The 18929-nt window shown below is 42.8% G+C and overlaps 1 protein-coding gene across 2 annotated transcripts in view; it reads left to right on the forward strand.

The window, feature by feature from the left end:
• The first annotated feature begins 2328 nt into the window (after positions 1–2328).
• The window catches only part of TBC1D8 (TBC1 domain family member 8), a 48444-nt gene continuing 31843 nt past the window's right edge, over positions 2329–18929 (forward strand). The window contains exons 1-2 of one of the 2 annotated variants that reach the window (XM_069005758.1): positions 2329–2497; positions 16165–16320. In XM_069005758.1, coding sequence (XP_068861859.1) covers positions 2371–2497; positions 16165–16320 — 283 coding nt within the window. In that variant the 5' untranslated portion in view covers positions 2329–2370. The remainder of the gene's footprint in view (positions 2498–16164; positions 16321–18929) is intronic. The other variant, XM_069005764.1, reaches the window with a different exon arrangement.

An 18929-nucleotide genomic window follows, 5' to 3' on the forward strand; every position in this document is an offset into this window, starting at 1 on the left:
ATAGTCAGTACATAACTGTAGGACTTTCTTCATGAAATAAACTTATTCTTAGCTGTTGCCAAAGACTGTCTAGTTTTCAGGTAGAAGCTGTGCCTCAGAATGTCAGGGACTGCCACGCACAATGCCATATTGGGATAGAAGGATGCTCCTGCTTTCAGTAGATGGATTTATTACAATATGTATTACAAAGTGCTTCGTTTTACTCTGTCATCCTGAATCAGTTTTCTCTCATCTCATCCATCTCCCTTTTGCTTCTCTGAAGCCATTTCTCAGAGATTCTTTCTTAAATATCTTCCACCAGTTCTATGTGTTGGAAAAGCTGCTTAAAAAGCATGAGCAACCCCATTTTGATTGAACAGTTGTTGGGCCACCTTGGATGTGGTTCCAAAGCCCATGACTCTGAAGGAGTACTGTTGGTGGAGTCCAACAGAAGCCTGTCTCAAGATGTAATTAACAGAGGCAGGTATGCATGACACTGGATCCTCAACTGCTTTATTCTTTTGTTAACTCTCAAGCTCAGAAGCACCTCAAAGGTCAGCAACTTGCTTGGTCCTCTTCTAAAATTATGTCTCAAATCAGCCTGCCCAAACCCCAAGACTGAATGTAAAAAATGCCCCAAAAATAATAATAGAAATTAATATTGAAATATCTGCAAAGGGAAGAAATATTCACCATCTCACTTCACCAAGCATTTAAACTTTCAAGACTTAGGTGTCTTCAGGACAGTTTTGGGGGCAGGGAAAATCTCTGAGCTATTCTTATCCTGCAAAAGCATTTAAAGTAATTTCTCCTTACACTCTCATTAATTTTTAATATATTATTATGTGGATGTCCATCTCCTCCTTTTGACAGCTTTTATTTTTATATCAGACGAGCAATATGCTCAAAGTGCTTGCTTGCTATTCTATGTATGGAAATTAAATCATTGCTTCACAGAGAAATTGTAAAGAACACAGATCACACAGTGTTTACCAGATTGCAGCTGAGTACAGGATTTTGACTACTAAATCATCCCACTGGAAACTGGAAAGCAGTCCACATGGACACCTTCCAATTCCCAGCTAATAATTACTGCTGGCTGTGCTAAGTAGCACACTGCAGCATTGGTACCTTTCAAAGAGTTAGTACACAACTTGTGTAACAGTAGGCAGAGGTTGGGAAAGTGAAGCTCAGGTCTTTATCCCTAATAAAAATACTTAGAGGGCTCTTTGCTGAAATTTAGGTGACCACAGTGACTGAGGTCTTTAATCTAGAAAAGTGAGGTTTAGCAGCCTGCAAATTGAGTTGTTGTAAAGAAATTCTTTAATATTTGCAGTTAACTGGAAAGGGAATGTAACTGAGAGAAAATACACTGGTCGCGTTTTAATCACAGGATAATAGAAAGGGTTGTTTTGCGAGGGACCTTAAAGATCTAGTTCCAACCCCCCTCCCATGGTCAGGGACACCTATTAGCTCAAGCTCAGAGCTCCATCCAACCTGGCCTTGAACACTTGCAGGGATGAGGCATCCACAGCTTCTCTGAGCGACCTGTTCTAGTGTCTCACCACCCTCATTAATGACAATCTGTGTTAATAAAAATGTAAAAGACAGTGTCAGAGGATTAGCATCATAATGCGCTACAGCAGTAACCATTTGTGCAGGTTCACAAACGGTCCTGCCAACAGCTCAACCGCAAGCAGTGACAGATTATTTCTTAAAATGAGAAAAAAACCCGATCCGTAAAATTAAGATTCTGACTTTTCCGTTGCGATACGAGGTGTCAAGCACCGGCCTTTAAACATCAAAGTAGCTGCGGGCTCACGCTTTAGGCTTAGATCTAGAAGGAAACAGGAAAGCAGAGACACCTCCCCCCCAAACCTCTCTTCAAGTCCAGGACGCCCTTTCCTTCCCGCACTCCTGACGGCTCCGCGGCGGGGACCTGACCCGGCCACTGTAAAATCCACAGCGGCAGCCACCCGGCTGCGGTCCTGGCGGCAGGGCATCCTCCAGGACCCCGGGATACCGCGGAGCCCCAGTGTGCTCTGTGTGGGGCTCGGGGCGCCATCGGACCCCCGAAAGCGAGAACCTGGGCCTCCCCCCTGCTCCCCCTCCCTCCGGCCGGAGCCCCCGCCGTCCCCTCCGTGCCGTACCCCTGACGGTGCGGGTCAGCACGGCCAACCCCGCACAAAGCCGCCGGCTCCGCGGGAAGGGCGGCCCGTGCCCGGGCTCCTCCCTCGGCCCCTCCCCGGCGGCCGGGTCCGCGCCGAGGGAGCCGAAGCCGGCGCCGCGCAGTCCGCGGGGGGCGATGTGACCCGGGCGGCCGGGGTGCGGTGCCGTGCGGGGCAGGCGGGCTCAGAGGGGGGAGAGAGCGGGACTTCGAGCCGGGGGAAGATGTGGCTGAAGCCCGAGGAGGTGCTGCTGAAGAACGCGCTCAAGCTGTGGGTCACGCAGAAGAGCAGCGGCTACTTCATCCTGCAGCGGCGTCGGGGCCACGGAGACGGCGGCGGCCGCTTCACGGGTACCTGGTGGCGCGGGGGTTCGGCGGAGCGCTGGGCCAGGCCGGGCCGGACCGGGCCGGACCGGGCCGGACCGGGCCGGGTGGCGGATCCCCCCCTGCCTCTGCCCCACGGGAGCTTGGCCGCGCCGCCGGTGGGGCTGGGGGAAGCGGGAACGGCCTCTTTGTTCGGGCCGTGTACGGGTGGCCCGGCTCGGCGACAGCGCGGGGCGCCGCGGGTCCCCGCCGGTCCCCGCCGCGGGCGGTGCGGAGGCGGCCGCGGGCCGGGCGGTGGGGGCCGCCCCGGCTCCCCGCGAGTTGCCTGGGGAGCAGCTTCGCGTTTCTGTAGCCTTGAGCACCGCTGAAGCCACTTTTATTGTTACTTCCCCGCGCTCCTCTCCTGATGGGTTTCTCAGCGTGACTAAGGGCGGGCGCGGAGCCCGTCAGGAGGTGCGGAGCCGGTGCCCGTGGCCGGAGGATGCAGCTGGGGAGAGCCGCCGGGGGCTGCAGCCCGCGGGCCGCGGCGGAGGTCCCTGCGGCCGGCGGTGAGAGGTGGAGGGATGCCGGGGCACACAGTGGGATGTGCTACCCGTGCCCCCTCTGGAACCGGCCGCGACCTGCGGCTCGCCTCCCCTTTCTATAACGAGAGCTATATAAATACATGTAGGATTCCTGGCTTTTGGATGATACATGACGTTACGGGGAGGGGGTTAATTCGATGTTGTGGAAAAGTGCATTCTGTCTTATTTTTGCATTAATTACACTGCGGGTTATGGTGGCTGTAGATCCGGCACGTTATATCCATGTGGCACTCCAGATACGCGTAGTGAAGGATATATTCACGGAGAAGGATCACGCTGTACCCTCGCAACAGTGTGGATCCGTGAATAACTCCAGCGAGAATTATGTGTTAGGCTGCGCTGACGTTGTAGCGTAGGGAATTTGGGCCAAACTTTTGGTTCAAAGGCAGCAGCAATTGAATTCAAGTATACAACGCCTTGGAGAATTAATATAGTTTAACAATGCAGTTCTTACTTAAAAGCAAACGAGGCTGTTTTGAATATTATAAAGTGAGAATTTTTAATGGTAACTTATATATTTGAAAGGATGGTTAGGTATTTTCAAAATCAATGTATTTTCTATGGAGTTTAAGAAGCTGCATTACCACGTTTGCTATTTATTTTATTAAAACCTTTTTTTCCTGAACTATTGACCTTGCCATTTGATAATACTGCTTTCTGCATTGTTGCTCTTTTTTTTTTTTTTTTTGGTAAAATCAGAGCTTATCCTACCTGTCCATAAAGTGCACAAAACTGAACTGTGGCTTGGTAGATCGCATGCTATCAGTGTATCACTAATGAAATGGAAGTTTCACTCTTTTGTGACAGTAAAGACGATGTGGATTAATTTTCAGAGTTAAAAATAGCCGTTTACAGCTGCTTGATTTAGGTCCAGGACAGTCATGAGGTTCAGTTTCACAAATGTTAATGCCTCATGCCTGAGCTTTTCACTACATAAATTTGCAAGTTTAAACCAAACAAACTGCTTTTCTCTCTGGTTAAATTTCAGGTGAATCATTTCGCTGAATCTACAGTGCACAGGCTTGCTCAAATCTTTTTTGGCTGGCAAAGGAAAGCCACTCCTGTCTCGCACATTTTCCGAGGGAACTGTAGATTCTGACAGTCTCTGAAACCATTTGGAAACGTTTGTATTTAAAAGGGCTTAGAAATTTAAGTCCTAAAACCAAAATGCAAGAGTTAAGGAGCACTAAGCTGGGGTTAGATGGATAGTGTAATTTTTTTTCAGCGTTTTTACTTGCAATGAAGGAAATGGAGATGGATGCTGAGAAACAGCAAGGCTTTGCTGGTAACTGTTTGCTTTCAGTGCAAATCTTACCTTCTGATTCTTGCTTTACATGACTACAGAGACACTTAATTAGTACCTGTTTTTTCCAAACTGGTGGAAGGGCAGTAAAGCTCTGCCATATTTCAGAGTATGGTCTGCCAAGTGGTAAAGCCAAAAGTTAGAAGTTTTTGTTTGTTTTGCTGGGGAAGCAAAGCTTAAGTGAGAACCATATCCATATCTCTTTTCCCTTTAATACCTTGATCCCTGGCCAATTGCAGTTACTCTTTATAAAAAAGAAGTTTAAAAGATGTGAAGATCCTGTATGTGAAAACAGGTGCCACAGTGGAAGAGAATCTCACAGCTCCTCCAGGGAGGAGGAGGATGTGTATCCTCAGGCTGTGTTAGACCCATGTGGGATCAGCAGAACAAAACTCCCAGAAGATGAGGTTTCACACGAGTGTAAATGGGGCAGTGGACCACCCGTGAGGTAATTTGCTTTCAACAGGATGGAAAGGGTGTGATGCCTGAGTTGCCCTTGTTCGTGTTGCCACAACATGGTATTTGCTCTGAACCTGTGTGAGGACATCTGTTTTATGGCCCAATTCTCATATTTGCCTGTCTTTCTTTCTTCTAGGACAATTCTTTCTCCTTAACAGGGCATTTTAGCTATTAGGTAAGAGTAAGTTAGCACAGCTGGAGGGTGTATTTTATGTGGATTTAATTCCTGAAGAATGGACTAAAGATGATTGCTTGCACAAAAGCACTTTTTTTTCATATCTGTGTTTCTTTGTGTACTGTGTTTTTGTCAGATGCTGAGCAGATGTTTGTAAGTGAGAGACTATTTCCTACTGTTATTTAATTTGTGTCCTAGGGCAGTTCCCAAATGCACACTGGGCTTGGAAGCAGAGGGTACAAACAGTGATGGGGATTGTATTTAACTCTTCATTACTTGACCAGCCTCATTCTGGTTTCTTCCTTAGGGATATGCTTTTTCAAGTAAATGTTTAACTTGCCACTTTACCTGGATCTCTACTTGACAGCTCTCCTGGATCAGAGGCTTAATAAGGAAATTGGAAATGTTTAGAAATACTTTAAAAATCTGGATTATAATTTTTTAATTAAAAACTAATTTTAAGTTATAGATTTAAAAAAAATATTTAGCTTATTGATTTATGTTGATTCTGGGGTTTCCTTTGCCTAATTGGAGAGCCCTTTAGTGATCCCTACAGAAAAGGCTTGTGATGTAGCCATGATTAACAGGTCAAAGTTAGTTGGATTTCATACTTGCCAATGTCTTTGGTTCTGAGGTTACATATTAATGATAAGCTTGATCAGTAGTCAGATGTCAGTAGTCAAAAATACTGTCAAATGCCTTGTGGTAAATATTGCAGGATGGTTTAGCCCTTAAGTGAATCACTACTTTAATTTTTATTAAGGGATGTTGAAGTCTTCATGCACTTTCGTCCTTGTTTAGTTTTCTGCATTTTGACAGCAAACCTGCTTGTTCTGGGATGCGTTGGGAAGGATTTCATCATGAGTGCTGGACTGAGAGTAGTCTTTGACTCTTCCCAAGCAGCTAGAGTTGCAGTTTTTGTTTATACAGTACTTCACATTGCACACTCTTAGCATATAAAAACCCACTTAGCAACACTGGTGAATCTTTCCTTTTATAAATATGGTTAAGTAAGACCTTAAAATGAACTCTTGTTTCAAGCAACTTTTTGTCTGGTTGAGATACAGTGCTTTTTAACTTCTTGCTTGAAGTAGATCAATAAAAGATTATGTTTTTTTCCTGTTTTACCCATGTTTTTAATTTAGCTATGATATTTTCCCCTACTATTCTTCCAGCCTCCATGTTCAGCTCAGGGCACTTTCCAAGCTGGATATAGTTTTGTGTTGTTTGCAACTTGCAGAGGACAAACATTTTGAAAGGAAATTAATTTATTTTTCAGCTCTTATAAAGCTTTATGGTTCACAACTTTTAAATGTAAGATAACACACTGGCAGAAAAAAACATCTTCTGTATATGAATCTAAGCCTTATTATTACTTTAATAAAAATAAATGTGGTAGGTGTGATAAATACATTTCCAAGTTCGATTTTAGGATTTTAATTTTTCCTTTTAAATAAAATTCTTGCAGGGCAATAGCTTTTGAACTCATCTACAGAGTACCTCTTGGTAGTGAGCGGAGAACTGACTAGTTGTGTAATAAGACCTTTCTTCCTTATTTTTCCTTTGCTTGGATGTTAGTTTTTTTAAGCATACAGAGAAATGGTTCTTGATGAGCTCTGGAAATTTTTCCTGGAAATTAAAAATGAAAAGATCTTTTGCTGCTCTTTCAAACTCTACCATTTAAGCAGCCCTGTAATTATTGTCAATACCTCTGCTTTTAGTGGCCCTGCGCATCTCCCAAGGTCTGAAGTAAATAATATCATAAGGGAGTCTATTTCTGGGAAAGGCAGGAAGAGGACTACAGTGGTTGAGGATTCCTGCAGCTCAGATGGGGAATTCATCTAGGTTGCCCCTCTTCATTACATTATAGCAGAAGAGGTTCCAAAATACCTGAAGACTTGGATTTTTACTAGGGAATGCAAATGAGAATCCCCATAGTCTTCTTTACTTTCTGGAGGGGCAAAAGGCAAAATGAGTAGCACATTCATAGAACCATATTAAAAGATCTGTCCCAGTACAGTCTTCAAAACAGCTTGCCTTTTTGTCATAAGATATGTTCAGGATACCAAAATAAGTTAGGCTCAATCTGAGCGCTAATGAAAAAAACCCCAAACCCAACAAAATACTTTCATTTTAAATCGAGCAGTCTGAGGAGAGGAAGATGTTATATCTTTTCCAATACTGATGTTAATAAAGGATATTGGCAGTGGTCACTGTCAGTATTCATGGTTTTGTTTCTTTAAGGCACAGCTCTCTGAAGCCTTGCACAGGAGAAGTGTGCATACTTTACTGAAAGCTTGGACTCTCGTCAAAGCATTATCTAGCCTTGCCCACAACTGGAATTCAGATTGGCAGGTTTTTCCCCCTTTTTAATCTCTTTATTTCACTGTAACACTTTTTTTTAAGAGAATGCATATTTACAAGCTCTTTCCCAAGAGGATGGCTTCTCCGTTACAGTGTTTGCCCAGGAGGCATGAGTTGGAAGGAAGGATAGGAGCAGGGTGCCAGGCTACTACCTGCAAAGTCAGGCACCCCAGTTTGTGACCTCTGAGCCCCCTGAGCTGTGTGTGCTTCTCTGGCCCCCTCTGCTTGCCTTTCTGGGGTAAGTTTCCTAAGCAGCACTGTGGTGCTGAGATGGCTAAGATGAAATGCAGGTGCTTGTGTTGAAATGTTACAGTGCTAATATTAATGGTGAGGAAGTACCCGTGCTTGGAAAGGAGGGGTTGTGTTGTGTCTGCATAGGACTGACCACCACCTAGTGCAAGACTAATCCAGTAAACAGCTACAGTGGCTTTTTATTTCCATGCTGTGGAGGCCAAATGGCACAGAAAAAGGCAGGAAAATCCTAGAATGATTTGAGCTGGAGGGACCTTAAAGATCATCTAGTTCCAACCCCCCTGCCATGGGCAGGAACTGCTCCCACTAGACCAGGTTGCTCGGAGTCCCATCCAACCTGGCCTTCAACACTTCCAGCATAGGGCATCCACAATTTCTCTAGGTGACCTGTTTCAGTGTCCCACTACCCTCTCAGGAAAAAAAGTCTTCCCTGTAAAATAATTGAGCATGTCTGTGGTGACAGAGTTAATTTAGCACTGGTTTGGTCTATTCAGCATTATTTACAGCACCCACCAAAAAAGAGAGAGACTTTTTTATACTGCCCCAAGTAGTGCTGCATGTCTGAATAATTTACAGGGCTGCAGCAGCAGCTTGTATATCCCACCTTCTTGTCCATTTTCAGGTGGAAAACACTTTCAGGTATTTGTACTTGTAACATGAGAACCAAAGCATTTGGCTTAGCGGCCTTCAGGGCTATAAAAATAGGCTTGGCTTGAAATGGACTGATGGCAAAGGACTGAGATAAGCAGCTGTGAGTGTTTTGCCATGGCAGCATGCCCACCTGGGGAGACAGCCTATGGGGAAGCAGTGCTGGGGAGAAATAATCGGTGCTCCAGGGTGGGGATGCCATTTCCACCATTACAAGAGAGACAGCACATAATTCATCTCACTTCTTCCTCCTGTGTGGTCTTTTCCTCTGCATGTGGTAGTCTGACACAAGCACTCAGCATCACATCCAGGGATATGGGAGTCATGGGGACCGTGGGACACCCACCATCATAGTGAAATGCTTGAACTCCCCACATTTCTGATGTCCACCTTCTCCAGAGCACTGGGACCTAGGCATAACAATTAAGTAATTTGTTACAATTTGTTTCTGCATACCAGATTGAAAAAAGTCCCAATTCAACAGAAACCAATTTTCCCGAGGGTAGTGTTTGATCTGGCAAGGTCTGCACTGGAAGTAATGTAAGGGCTTGGATGTTGGGTATTTTCCTGGGTGAATAAACACTTGGAACATTAGGTCTGTATGCTGAAATCTAATGTTGTCTGTGCTTATCTTTGAGTGTGGTGAGCCCTTATCGTTTCAAAGGAAACAGAGCCTTCCTACAGCCGTTGGAGGAGACCTCCTTCATCCTTTTTCTTTTGTATTTACCCAAATAAGTTTTGAGACTCTTTTTTCTGGTGGTAGAAATGTAATAAATACTTTCTAATAGGTACTGTATTGTATCAAAACCTGTTTATATAATTTTGCAAAATTCAACAAAGTGTGATTGCATTTAGCCATTGTCATTAGCGGCCTTGCATAACTGATGGTGTTTATTATCCATCAAAAACATGGATTTTAGGGTGGCCTGAGTGAAAGTAACAACCTGCTAAACATCTGAGTTTTGAACTTTTAGAGAAATCAAATCAGGATGATATGAAAGATATGGAGATATCCCCAAACATTTATGCTGGGGGCCACCACTGGCCAACAGTAGCTTCATGGCCAGTGCCCTGGGCTGTATCCTACTTTGATGCAGCTCAAAATCTTCCACCTTAGCCTGTAATGCCCAGGGGATGGCACTCTCTAGGTGGGCTGTAAGAGGTGAGATAGAGGCTGCAGTGGTCCTCATTGCATCTCAGCCCTTGGGTTTGTAGTCACAAGTTAGGGCTCCTGTGTGGTGGGGTGGTTGAGGCCTGATAGGAATCAGCTTCATAATCCCCCCATCCTTCTCTCAGCAAGGACATTGGTCCTAGGGAGAGCTTCTGAGATGCCTCGCAGAGCTAGGCAAGCAATCCATGCTATTTGGTGCTGTCCCAGGAGTGCCCTTTTGTCAGGCTGAGCTTATCCTGGCTGGTGTGAAAAGCAGCTTTCAGTTTCAGCTGGAGCACAGGGACGGATGGCAGGGGGTAGGGAACGGGTACATCCACGTGTCCTGTGTTCTGCCGGGTGGTGGGCTATTCCTTCAGCCAGTTTGCTTGCCTCCTCTAGCATGGCTAATTGCTGCCCACCATGGCTCTTGTGAGACTCTAATTGTTTGCAAATCACTGCGGGATGGAGGAAACTATTTGGAGAAGTGTAATTAGGATTCACGGTATGACGTGCTTGCTTCTCTGCCTCAAAGAGCCAAGATTAATTCTGCTTTATTGAAGCTGTTAGTTCAATTTCACTGTCCTTAAAAAGAAAAAAACCCTTTATTTTTATGATCATCCGAATTGTTTGATTTGTTCTTTTCTCCCAGTTCATGTGCCTAAACAGCTTAGAGTGATTCTCGCAGGTATCAAGTTTCCTTCTAAAATTGCAGCCACTGGGAAGCAACCTGTGCTGTTAGCTCCTTCCACTTCTGAAAAAAGGTTTCTTCTTTCTGGTGAAGTACAGCTTTTTTCAGACAACTGGGCTTATTTTTCTTTCTGCCCCCAGCTTTCTCTGGTGGAGCAGATGTAGCAAGCTGCAGTGAGCTCCTAAGGATGAATTTTAAGGCATGCTTTTCACTTCATGGTTTTGCACTGGAGCAAAGCTGGTCTGTGACTGTAATTGTAAATACCTCAATTTGGTGGTTTTGTCTTACAAAAATAACCTAGTCTGATTAAAAAAAAAAAAGAGGGTATGAGTACTTAAAACATGGCTGTGGCATGGTATGTGTGAGTGTAGCCACCAGGTGCTCTTTTCCACTGCCTCTGCAGTCCCGAGAGACCATGTGGTGCCATTGCTTTCTTGTCTTTGAAAGTGCCAGGTGCCTGCAGCCGAGAGAAGCCTCAGCTTTGGAGTCGCTGAGCATCTTGGCAATCTGGTTTGGGTCCTTGTGTGGTAGTGGGCCTCTGCCTGTTTTCTTGGAATGGCTAGATTTGGCAGATACTCTTGAGTCAGGTGTTGTACACCTGTCCCGCTGAGCTGCTCCCGGGTGCAGTGGAAATCTCAGGTATTTTTTTTTTTAAAAAGTATACTTAGGAGAAGTGGAAGGACAATTTTCTCTCTGCTTCAAACTTTTGCAGCAGTCAGTTTGTTTATACAATGACTAAAGGTGTTCCCCAGGGTACTGGAGATGCAGGCTGGACTCTGTCTGTCACCCCTTTGACTTTGGCAGAGAGGGTGTAGGTTCTTGATTTGGGAGATTCAGGGCTGTGTGGGAAGAGGTGCCTCTGTGTGTGCATCTGACCTGCTGCTCCCCAGATTTTAAGAGTGCCATCAGAATTTCTTATCGACTCATTGCTAGGTACTGCATGTAATTGCTTCTTTGAACAACATTGGCTTTCATTCCCCACTTTGTAATGGATGTATGAGTTCATGTTAAACAAAAGATCCTGGCTGTGGTGACTAAATGTCTTACTTAAAAACCAAATAGAACTGAAAGGGTAACCAAACTGAGTGTTGTGACACCGAAGGCTTCGTTGTCACTTAGATTTAATTCTCCTTTTTTTTTCCTTCTCCCCCTTCCTCTTCCCTCCCTTCCCCCCGCCCAAAAAAAAAAAAAAAAGGTGGCAGCTTTGGGGCCTTTTCCCTTTTTGTTTTAGTTGGGGTTTTTTTTGGGAGGGTTTTATTAATTTACTAGTCCCAGACTCCTAAGTGATCAATCCAAGTCCCTCTGCCTTGCAGCATGGTTTAACTGCTGAAGTGACCAGCCCATTTATGGGAAGGCATTTAGTAGCTCTCAAAAATTTCCCTTTAAGACCTTAAAAATATGATGGAGATAGATAGAAATCATCTTGCTGTATGTAGAAGGTGTCTTGCAGTGCCTCTTGAATATTGTCATAAAAGATGGAAATAACAGATAGTTTTTCAGTTTGAGTTTCTAGTTTGAGTTCAGCTTTACTCACCCTCTGCCCCATGTCTTGTAAGTTTAAAACAATTTTTGAAATCCTATGTGGATGATTAACAGGGATTCAGGAAAGGACCCTGCATTCTTTAGTTTGAAAGATATGGAATGTTCAGTAGAAGTTGGTGTTAGGTTAACTTAGTGTAAACATGTTCCTTTTCCTAGATTAGTTATGAACATGGCACAAGATAAGTTGTAATGGGATCCTTTATCTCTCTGTGGGGGTATGAGAAACCATATCTTCAAAGATGAAAGAGTAGTACACTTTTGATAGTTCATTTGAGAACCTGATCCTTATAGAAATATCCTTGATTAATTTTTTTGGATCATATGTGTGTGAAGAAATGCTCAACAGATTCATGATGTCCTGTTTGTGTTCTATTTGGTTACAGGTTGACCTCTGTAAAGGGGAGACAGTCCCTACCAGCTGTAGAATTTGAAATTGTTTCTTGCTAATTTATATACTTCAATTTATTTCTTGTATTGTATCCATAGTATGCACATGCATTTGATACAAACAGATGTGCAATTGGAAGTACAACAGGCTTATTTTGGAGGTATCCAGTTTTCTTTATTCAAGCAACAAAATACGTGCAAAAGTAGATGTTTCAGTGAAATAAAATCTACCAAGTAAAGCATGGGATTCGTAGTGAGTTTTCCAGATACATTTTATAAATTTACTTCTGAAAAATACGGATAGATGTTGCCTCTATCTGAAATCCAGTTTCCAGCTAAAATGATCAGATTTTTTGAAGAGAAGCATATAATTTCAGTAGAAAAGTGTTTTTGTGCTTCTCATATTTTCTTCTCCATATATGTCAAAAATATGCATATTACATCAGACATTTGCATGTGAATTTTAGCCTAAAAATATTCTTTCTGCATGAAGAAACTTGTACCTTTTGAGGAACTTGCAGTGTTCCGTCAGTGGTGTTTTGTGGAAGGCTTTGTAAACCCATGTCTGCAGCTTTCCATAGTACAGTTACGGTATGATTTATTTCTTTCCCTGAAATGTTTCTGACCTCTTGGGAGGTCAAAAAACAGACAAGAAGTTGGTGAAGTGGCTCATTAAAGGGGAAGAGCTACTCTGAATTATAAGTTCCTCCCAAAAATCCTGTCCCATATAGGGTAAAAAAATTAAAAAAAAAAAGGAGTTTTAGGAAGAAAACCAGGGTAGTAGTTCTCTTTTCCTCCTCTGCTTCTGTTTCCTTTTCATTTTTTCCTGTCCTGTAGTAGAAAAGGTTTCACTGTTGTCTGTGATGTGGAAGAGGTCTGTATCACCCTGACTGAAGGCAAGTTGATGCATCAATATGTGAGCCTGATGCTCTTAATGTAATTTATCTTGCAAACCAGATACCTTTTTGTTTTTTAAACAGATTCCATTTTATAAGAGACTCTTCCATGGAACCAGCTGTTTGGACATACTGCAAGAAAGGTGTTTGCTCACAAGCTGGGTATTTTTCAAAGCATATTTCAGAATCAGTGTACTGTTGTTTGTTTCTTCATTCAGGAGTTTTTTGGTTGGTTGTTTTTCAATGTTATGATGCAAAAGTTACCCCAAATGAATTATGAGGCAACTTACACTGGAAAAATTTTGCGTCTAGTTTTTGTAATTTTCTTGCTACTACAGTTTCAACTAAATTATCATATTAGGCCAGGGTGCATATATTAGTGTTGAATCTTTTTCATGCTTCTGCAAATGCACTCTTAATAATATTTTTTCCCCATTCTCTACCTCTCTCAGTCTCTCATCTGAAGAATAAAGGAGCCGCAAACATGGGGATGGCACCCACTCTTTTTGCTTGCTCAACTTGAGCAGTACTTGCTCTTATTTTCCTTTGCTGCCCTTATGTCCCCTCTACAGCAACCCCACCGCATCCCCTCCTGGCAGAGGTGGGACAGGACAGGGCTCCCTGTCAGCCACAGCAGTGGCTTAGAGTGATTTATGTATGGGGTTGCTGTGCCCTTGCAAAGCTCTCGTAGGGGGCCCGGGCCACCTGGGCTGTATTCTGGCAGGTATCCTGATGGCCACACACTTTTTTCTTCTCTTTGCATATTAGTTCTGACTCCTCCTTGTCATCCTGAGTTAATATTTTGTCTATGGGTAGTGTAGACAAGGAAGGTGATTATTTCTTCGTACAGTTGAAGGAGGAATGTGTTTCTTTTTAATTGTTTGTAAGCAAAATGGAAATTGTAAGCAGAAGTAAACAGTGAGAAGAGGAACTGGGTTTTCTGGTCTGTTATTCAGTAAGAGAAAAAGGAATTAATTTTGCATAGGCTAAGAAGTAAAGCAAAACTTTGCAGCTACTTCTGTGCTTTCATGTGTTTTTTCATGGGTTCTGAGAGAAAAAAGCTATTTCACAAATCAGATGTTCATTAAGCGTTCTCTAGGGATTTTGGTAGCACTTGCTTTTAGTTGACTTTTTTCCATGACTTTAGTGAAATGAAAAAGAAATCTTTCTCCTAGGTCTATCATCAGGGGAAAACATGCACAGCACAGAAATTTCTTCTCTTTCTTTCCTGTGGTGTCTCAATTCTTCTGAAATTTGAAAGTTAAACCCTATTTTTGTTCTCTGCATCATTTGATGCTCTCTTACTGGCTTTAATCCAACTGTTTTGAAGACTGCACACTAAAGTTGGTGCTCTGTTTTCTGTGAGCAGAGCTAATTTGCTACGTTTTATACTACGATGAGTTTTTATGCTTTTTTCTTGTAGTTATAGGAGAACATTTAGTAATTTCAGATATTGTACGTATCTTCAGTCTTTAAATTAAGATCTCCATTTTAAATAGATGGTTGTAATATCTGGTCACATATTTAAGTGAGAAGCAAACTGCTGTTGAAGAATATTTCACCATACAGTTTTAAGACATATTGTGTCCAACTTCTGCTTGGCTTTGAAAGCATCATCGATGGCATGTGTGTATGCAAGGAGGAAGTACTTAAAGTAACTTTCTTTGCTCCCAGAAGGTTATTGATGCTGTTCCATGTGGGCTTCTTACAGCTTGTAGACCAGAAAGTGGTTGGAATGCTGTTTGGTTGTGTTATACTCAAATTAATTAGCTGTCATTTGTTATCCAAGTGAGAAGGCAATTAGGATGAAGACTTGGTAGGTCTCCATTATTTCCATTAATCACTTAGGTGATGGACTGGAGAATGCCATATTTGAAACAGCATGTGGTGCCAAGGGCTAGCAAACCTTTTGGAGATGGAGTTTAGTTCCTTTTGTGTTGGGTTAATGGTGAAAGAAAAAAAATACAACAGGTTGAAAAAGTTACATGTGCAAAGGGAAAAAGAAGCATTGCAGAAAACTTCCTAGATACTCTAGTGATACAAACAAACATGGTAAAGCTGTTCCTCACTCTCTGCCCTCCCTCTCCTTAGGAGATTTATCTCTGCAGGATGCACAGGAAAACTGAATATAAAGCTGCCCTGAATTGCTATTTGTAAGCATCATAAACCAATTCTGAGTTACTTTAATATGTTAGCTTGCAAATCATGGCATTTGGATGACTTTGTCATGGATAGCTTAGTTTTGCCTGCTCAGGGGAATGGGTAGCAAGAAACTCCAGCAGCTCCAGGTGTCCTCCAGACTGGAAAGTATTTTTTGGGGTCAGCAATTGCTCCAGCTGTTCAAAATGACTTTTTCTGTATTGAAATCAAGTGCTGATTTACAGTGGGATACTGCTGCAAGCTTTCTTGGATACAGCAGTATGTATGCAAGATACAGGAGATGATCTTCCTTTCTGCTTGTGGCTGAGACTTCAGTAGCAGTGAGCATCAGGTCCAGTTTAGAGTGTCATGCTTAAAGATAAGCTGGAAAGATTCCAATGTGAGTTCAAGAACAATGAGCTGTTTGGAAAACACAACCCACAAGGATGAGGTGATTTGGGTTTCTTTAGACAAAGAGAAATCATTAAAGGGTGGGAAACTGTGATGTTACTTTTTCATTATGTTGAGCATTAACATAAGAAGTGCCTGTGGCCAATTACTCTCCGTGTTCCAGGGAGCAAGATTAATTTCCAGCAAGAAAGTTTAAGATTGTGGTAGTTGGCCTGTTTGTTTGGGATAGGGTTTGTTTTATTTTTTTGGGTTTTTTTTTGGTAATGAAAGTAATTTCACTTAATGAAAATAGTGGAAGAGGCTACCTGGGGAAGCTGTTGCATCTTGGTTGTGGCAGGTTTTGAAAAACAGGTTAGACAAACACCACTGACAGCATAGGTGTATTTATCCAAATTCAGAGTGGGACTGGAACAGTAACTTTTTAAGATGCCCTCAGGTCTTTCCACTTCAGTTCTGTGGTTATGTACATATATATGAGGCAAAACCAGAAACACAGAGAATTCTATATGCTTTTGATCTTCTAATCTGGTTTGCCTTTTGCATTCTGAGCACCTGTAAATCATAACATAAAACTGGGGAAGGATCATTATCGTTATGTTCTGTATTTTAATTTTATGGCTTTAAATGTGAAACAACTTGCAGGCTACAGAAGTGAAAACTGGCATTAATCCTCTTTTCCCCCATTGTTCTTTGCAGGTCGCTTGGTTGGTGCCCTGGATGCTGTGTTAGACTCTAACGCACGTGTTGCTCCGTTTCGAATTTTACTCCAAGTTCCAGGCTCACAGGTTTACTCTGCCATTGCATGTGGTGAGTTATTGAATGGATCAGAAGTTTACTGGGCCATAGCTATTGGTGAGTCACAGATGGAAAACCCCAAACCTATTCCGAGCATGGTCAGTGTCTGCATGTCCAGGAAGCTCAAGGTAACCCCAGCTAGTTGTGTGTGTGTGGAAAGCTTATTTAATAACCAAATTAACCTCTGGTTAAAATCACAGATTAGGAAAAAGTGTTACTTAGGAACACTAAGTTTCTATGGAAAACTTGTTTAGCTGAGGGTGGTTTGCTGAGTTAATTTTCTCTGTTGCAAAGTAGTGTGGTTCTGTTCATATGCATATCTTTTCCTACAGTAGTAGTAGTCCCTTACAGCAAGAAGCTACTTAGTCTAGGCTTTCACCAGCCTAGTCTTTCACTTGCTTACTGTGAAATGTCTCTGCACACTTTGCTATAATAAAATATAACTGGAACACTTGGAAGATTTAGGAGGTAAAGTTGTTGGAGAGCAGGCGAATGTCAAATACCTGATCTGTTATGCACTAATCCCTTTTGCAGTGTTTCTGCAAGTTCTGAATGTCAAGCTCATCTTCAGTAAAGTGTTACTGACATAAATTGCAGCAACCTTGCCATGACTCAGTAAAGGCCATCTGAATGTCCCATTCATCCCATTGTTGCTTGGCCAGTGTGCAGGGCTGTTCTTACCCCTTCTGCTCCCATCTAAATAATCCTGCACTGAAATTTACAGCAGTTTTTTGGGAATGGTTCAAAGCTGCGACTGGGGAGCATTAGGAAACATCTCTGTAATGAGAGGGTGGCCAAACCCTGGAATAGGACTCCTTCTGAGAGGTGGTTGATGTCCCACCAAACCTGCCAGTGTTTAAGAGGCGTTTGGACAATGTCCTTAATAACTTCAGCTTTTTGTCAGTCCTGAAGTGGTCAGGCGGTTGGACTAGACTATTCCCAGGAGTTCAAGGAAAACAAGGATGGCTTCTTGAAATGCATCAATAACAAAAGGAAAACAAAGGATAATGTGGCCCTGTTACTAGATGAATATATTACCCAGAGAGGTTGTGGTGTCTCCCTAACTGGGACATTCAAGAACCATCTGGACATAGAATTTGGTTTTGTTTTTTGCTATTTTTTTTTTTTTTGTAAAGGAACTACAAATGAAAAACTTGCCTGGTTGGAATGGCTAAGGATTTTGCTGAGACAAACTTACACAGTTAATGTTTTCTAAAATTCTCTTTGGCTCTTCTGAATGGATGCTCCTCCCGGAGAAAATGAGATTTATAGTAACAGAGTGGAAAGCAGAGGGGTCTGTTTGTGTGCTGCGTGGGTAGAACATACACAGTTGCCAGAGCTGCACAGAAATAAAGAACCATGGCAGCAGAAGCTGTTTGTGAATAATATTGCTGCTGTGAAACCCTGACATGAGTGTCCAGGGGAGAGCTGGCAATAGGAGTCAGAGGAGCATCGCCCCAACCCCTTCTTGGGAAGCTGGAGAAGGACATTCCTCACGAAGAAGTGGCCATCGCTGCTCACCCAGCTCTGCCCTGTCTGAGAGAGGCATTTCATGCAAACACAGTGTTAGGAGTCTCTTACTGGCTTTGGAAGGAGCAGTTAGTCAAATTAAAGTTCTGCTGCTGTATAGCGAGGGCAAGGAGCAGCTCCAGGAGCTCCTTCCAGTCTCTCAGTGTAACTCCATTGTGGATAGCCATCGTGTCATTAGGCAGTTAATTAAAATGACATTTTGCATTGTGTGTTGGCAGTCCTCTGTTCCAGGAGCTGTAGGCTTAAATGATAATATATTCATAAGGGTCAGATCTGTGTTACAGACATTTGCAAATCTTGGAGGGCTGCTAGGAAGTCTGATCCCTGCACGGCTGTTCTGGCAGAGATGTATTAATCCAGGTGGTTAATCATGTTACACCAGTACAGGAAAAAAAAAAAGGCTAACCTCACCCCTTGTGTAGAGCCACTTAAAATTTTCCTTTCAGAAGGCTCATGGGCAAAACAGAAACTCAAGTCCCAGTCAAGCAAAGTAGCTTTTAGGAGAGGGAGAGCAAAGGATTTGGTGAGAAGTGGTTTTAAAGAAAAGATTCTGAGGAATGAAGTAGTGGTTAGACAAAATACTTGGCATGAGCAGATGAAGAAGGTGGGTAAAAGGTGGAATAAGATGCTGTGCAGAATATCAGGACCGGAAGTAGAATAAGGAATGGAAAAAAGGAAGAGATTTACAATGCTTGGGTCAAATCACAGGACAACTTTAAACTATGAAACGGAAATTAGAAATAAAGAAGGGACTCAAAAAGTTGAGTTGGCCTGACCAAATGGAAGGGCCAAAATGATCTTTTGGTATTGGAACAGAATCCCTGGACGCAGGCAGGATTGCAGGAGCCCCTGTGGGATACAGCTTCTGCCTGGGCTCAGAGCAGTCCTAGCAGTGTGGATGCTACTATGAAAGGGATCTTGCTCACAGCTTATTTCACAACAGGCAGCCTGACAGGTTGCCCATACACTTGGTATCTCTTAGATTGCTCAGAAATAAAATTTCAACTCAGTATTTGCTTTGTGCAGCCATTTCAGTATAAAATTACTGTATTTCTGGTGTTCTTAAACATTTATATAATTTGTTTTGTTTACCTAAAGGGTTTTTAAGTGTCTCTAATTATATGATTTTTTAAGTT

This window comes from Aphelocoma coerulescens, chromosome 1, assembly GCF_041296385.1.
Source record: "Aphelocoma coerulescens isolate FSJ_1873_10779 chromosome 1, UR_Acoe_1.0, whole genome shotgun sequence".
Taxonomy (NCBI): Eukaryota; Metazoa; Chordata; class Aves; order Passeriformes; family Corvidae; genus Aphelocoma; species Aphelocoma coerulescens.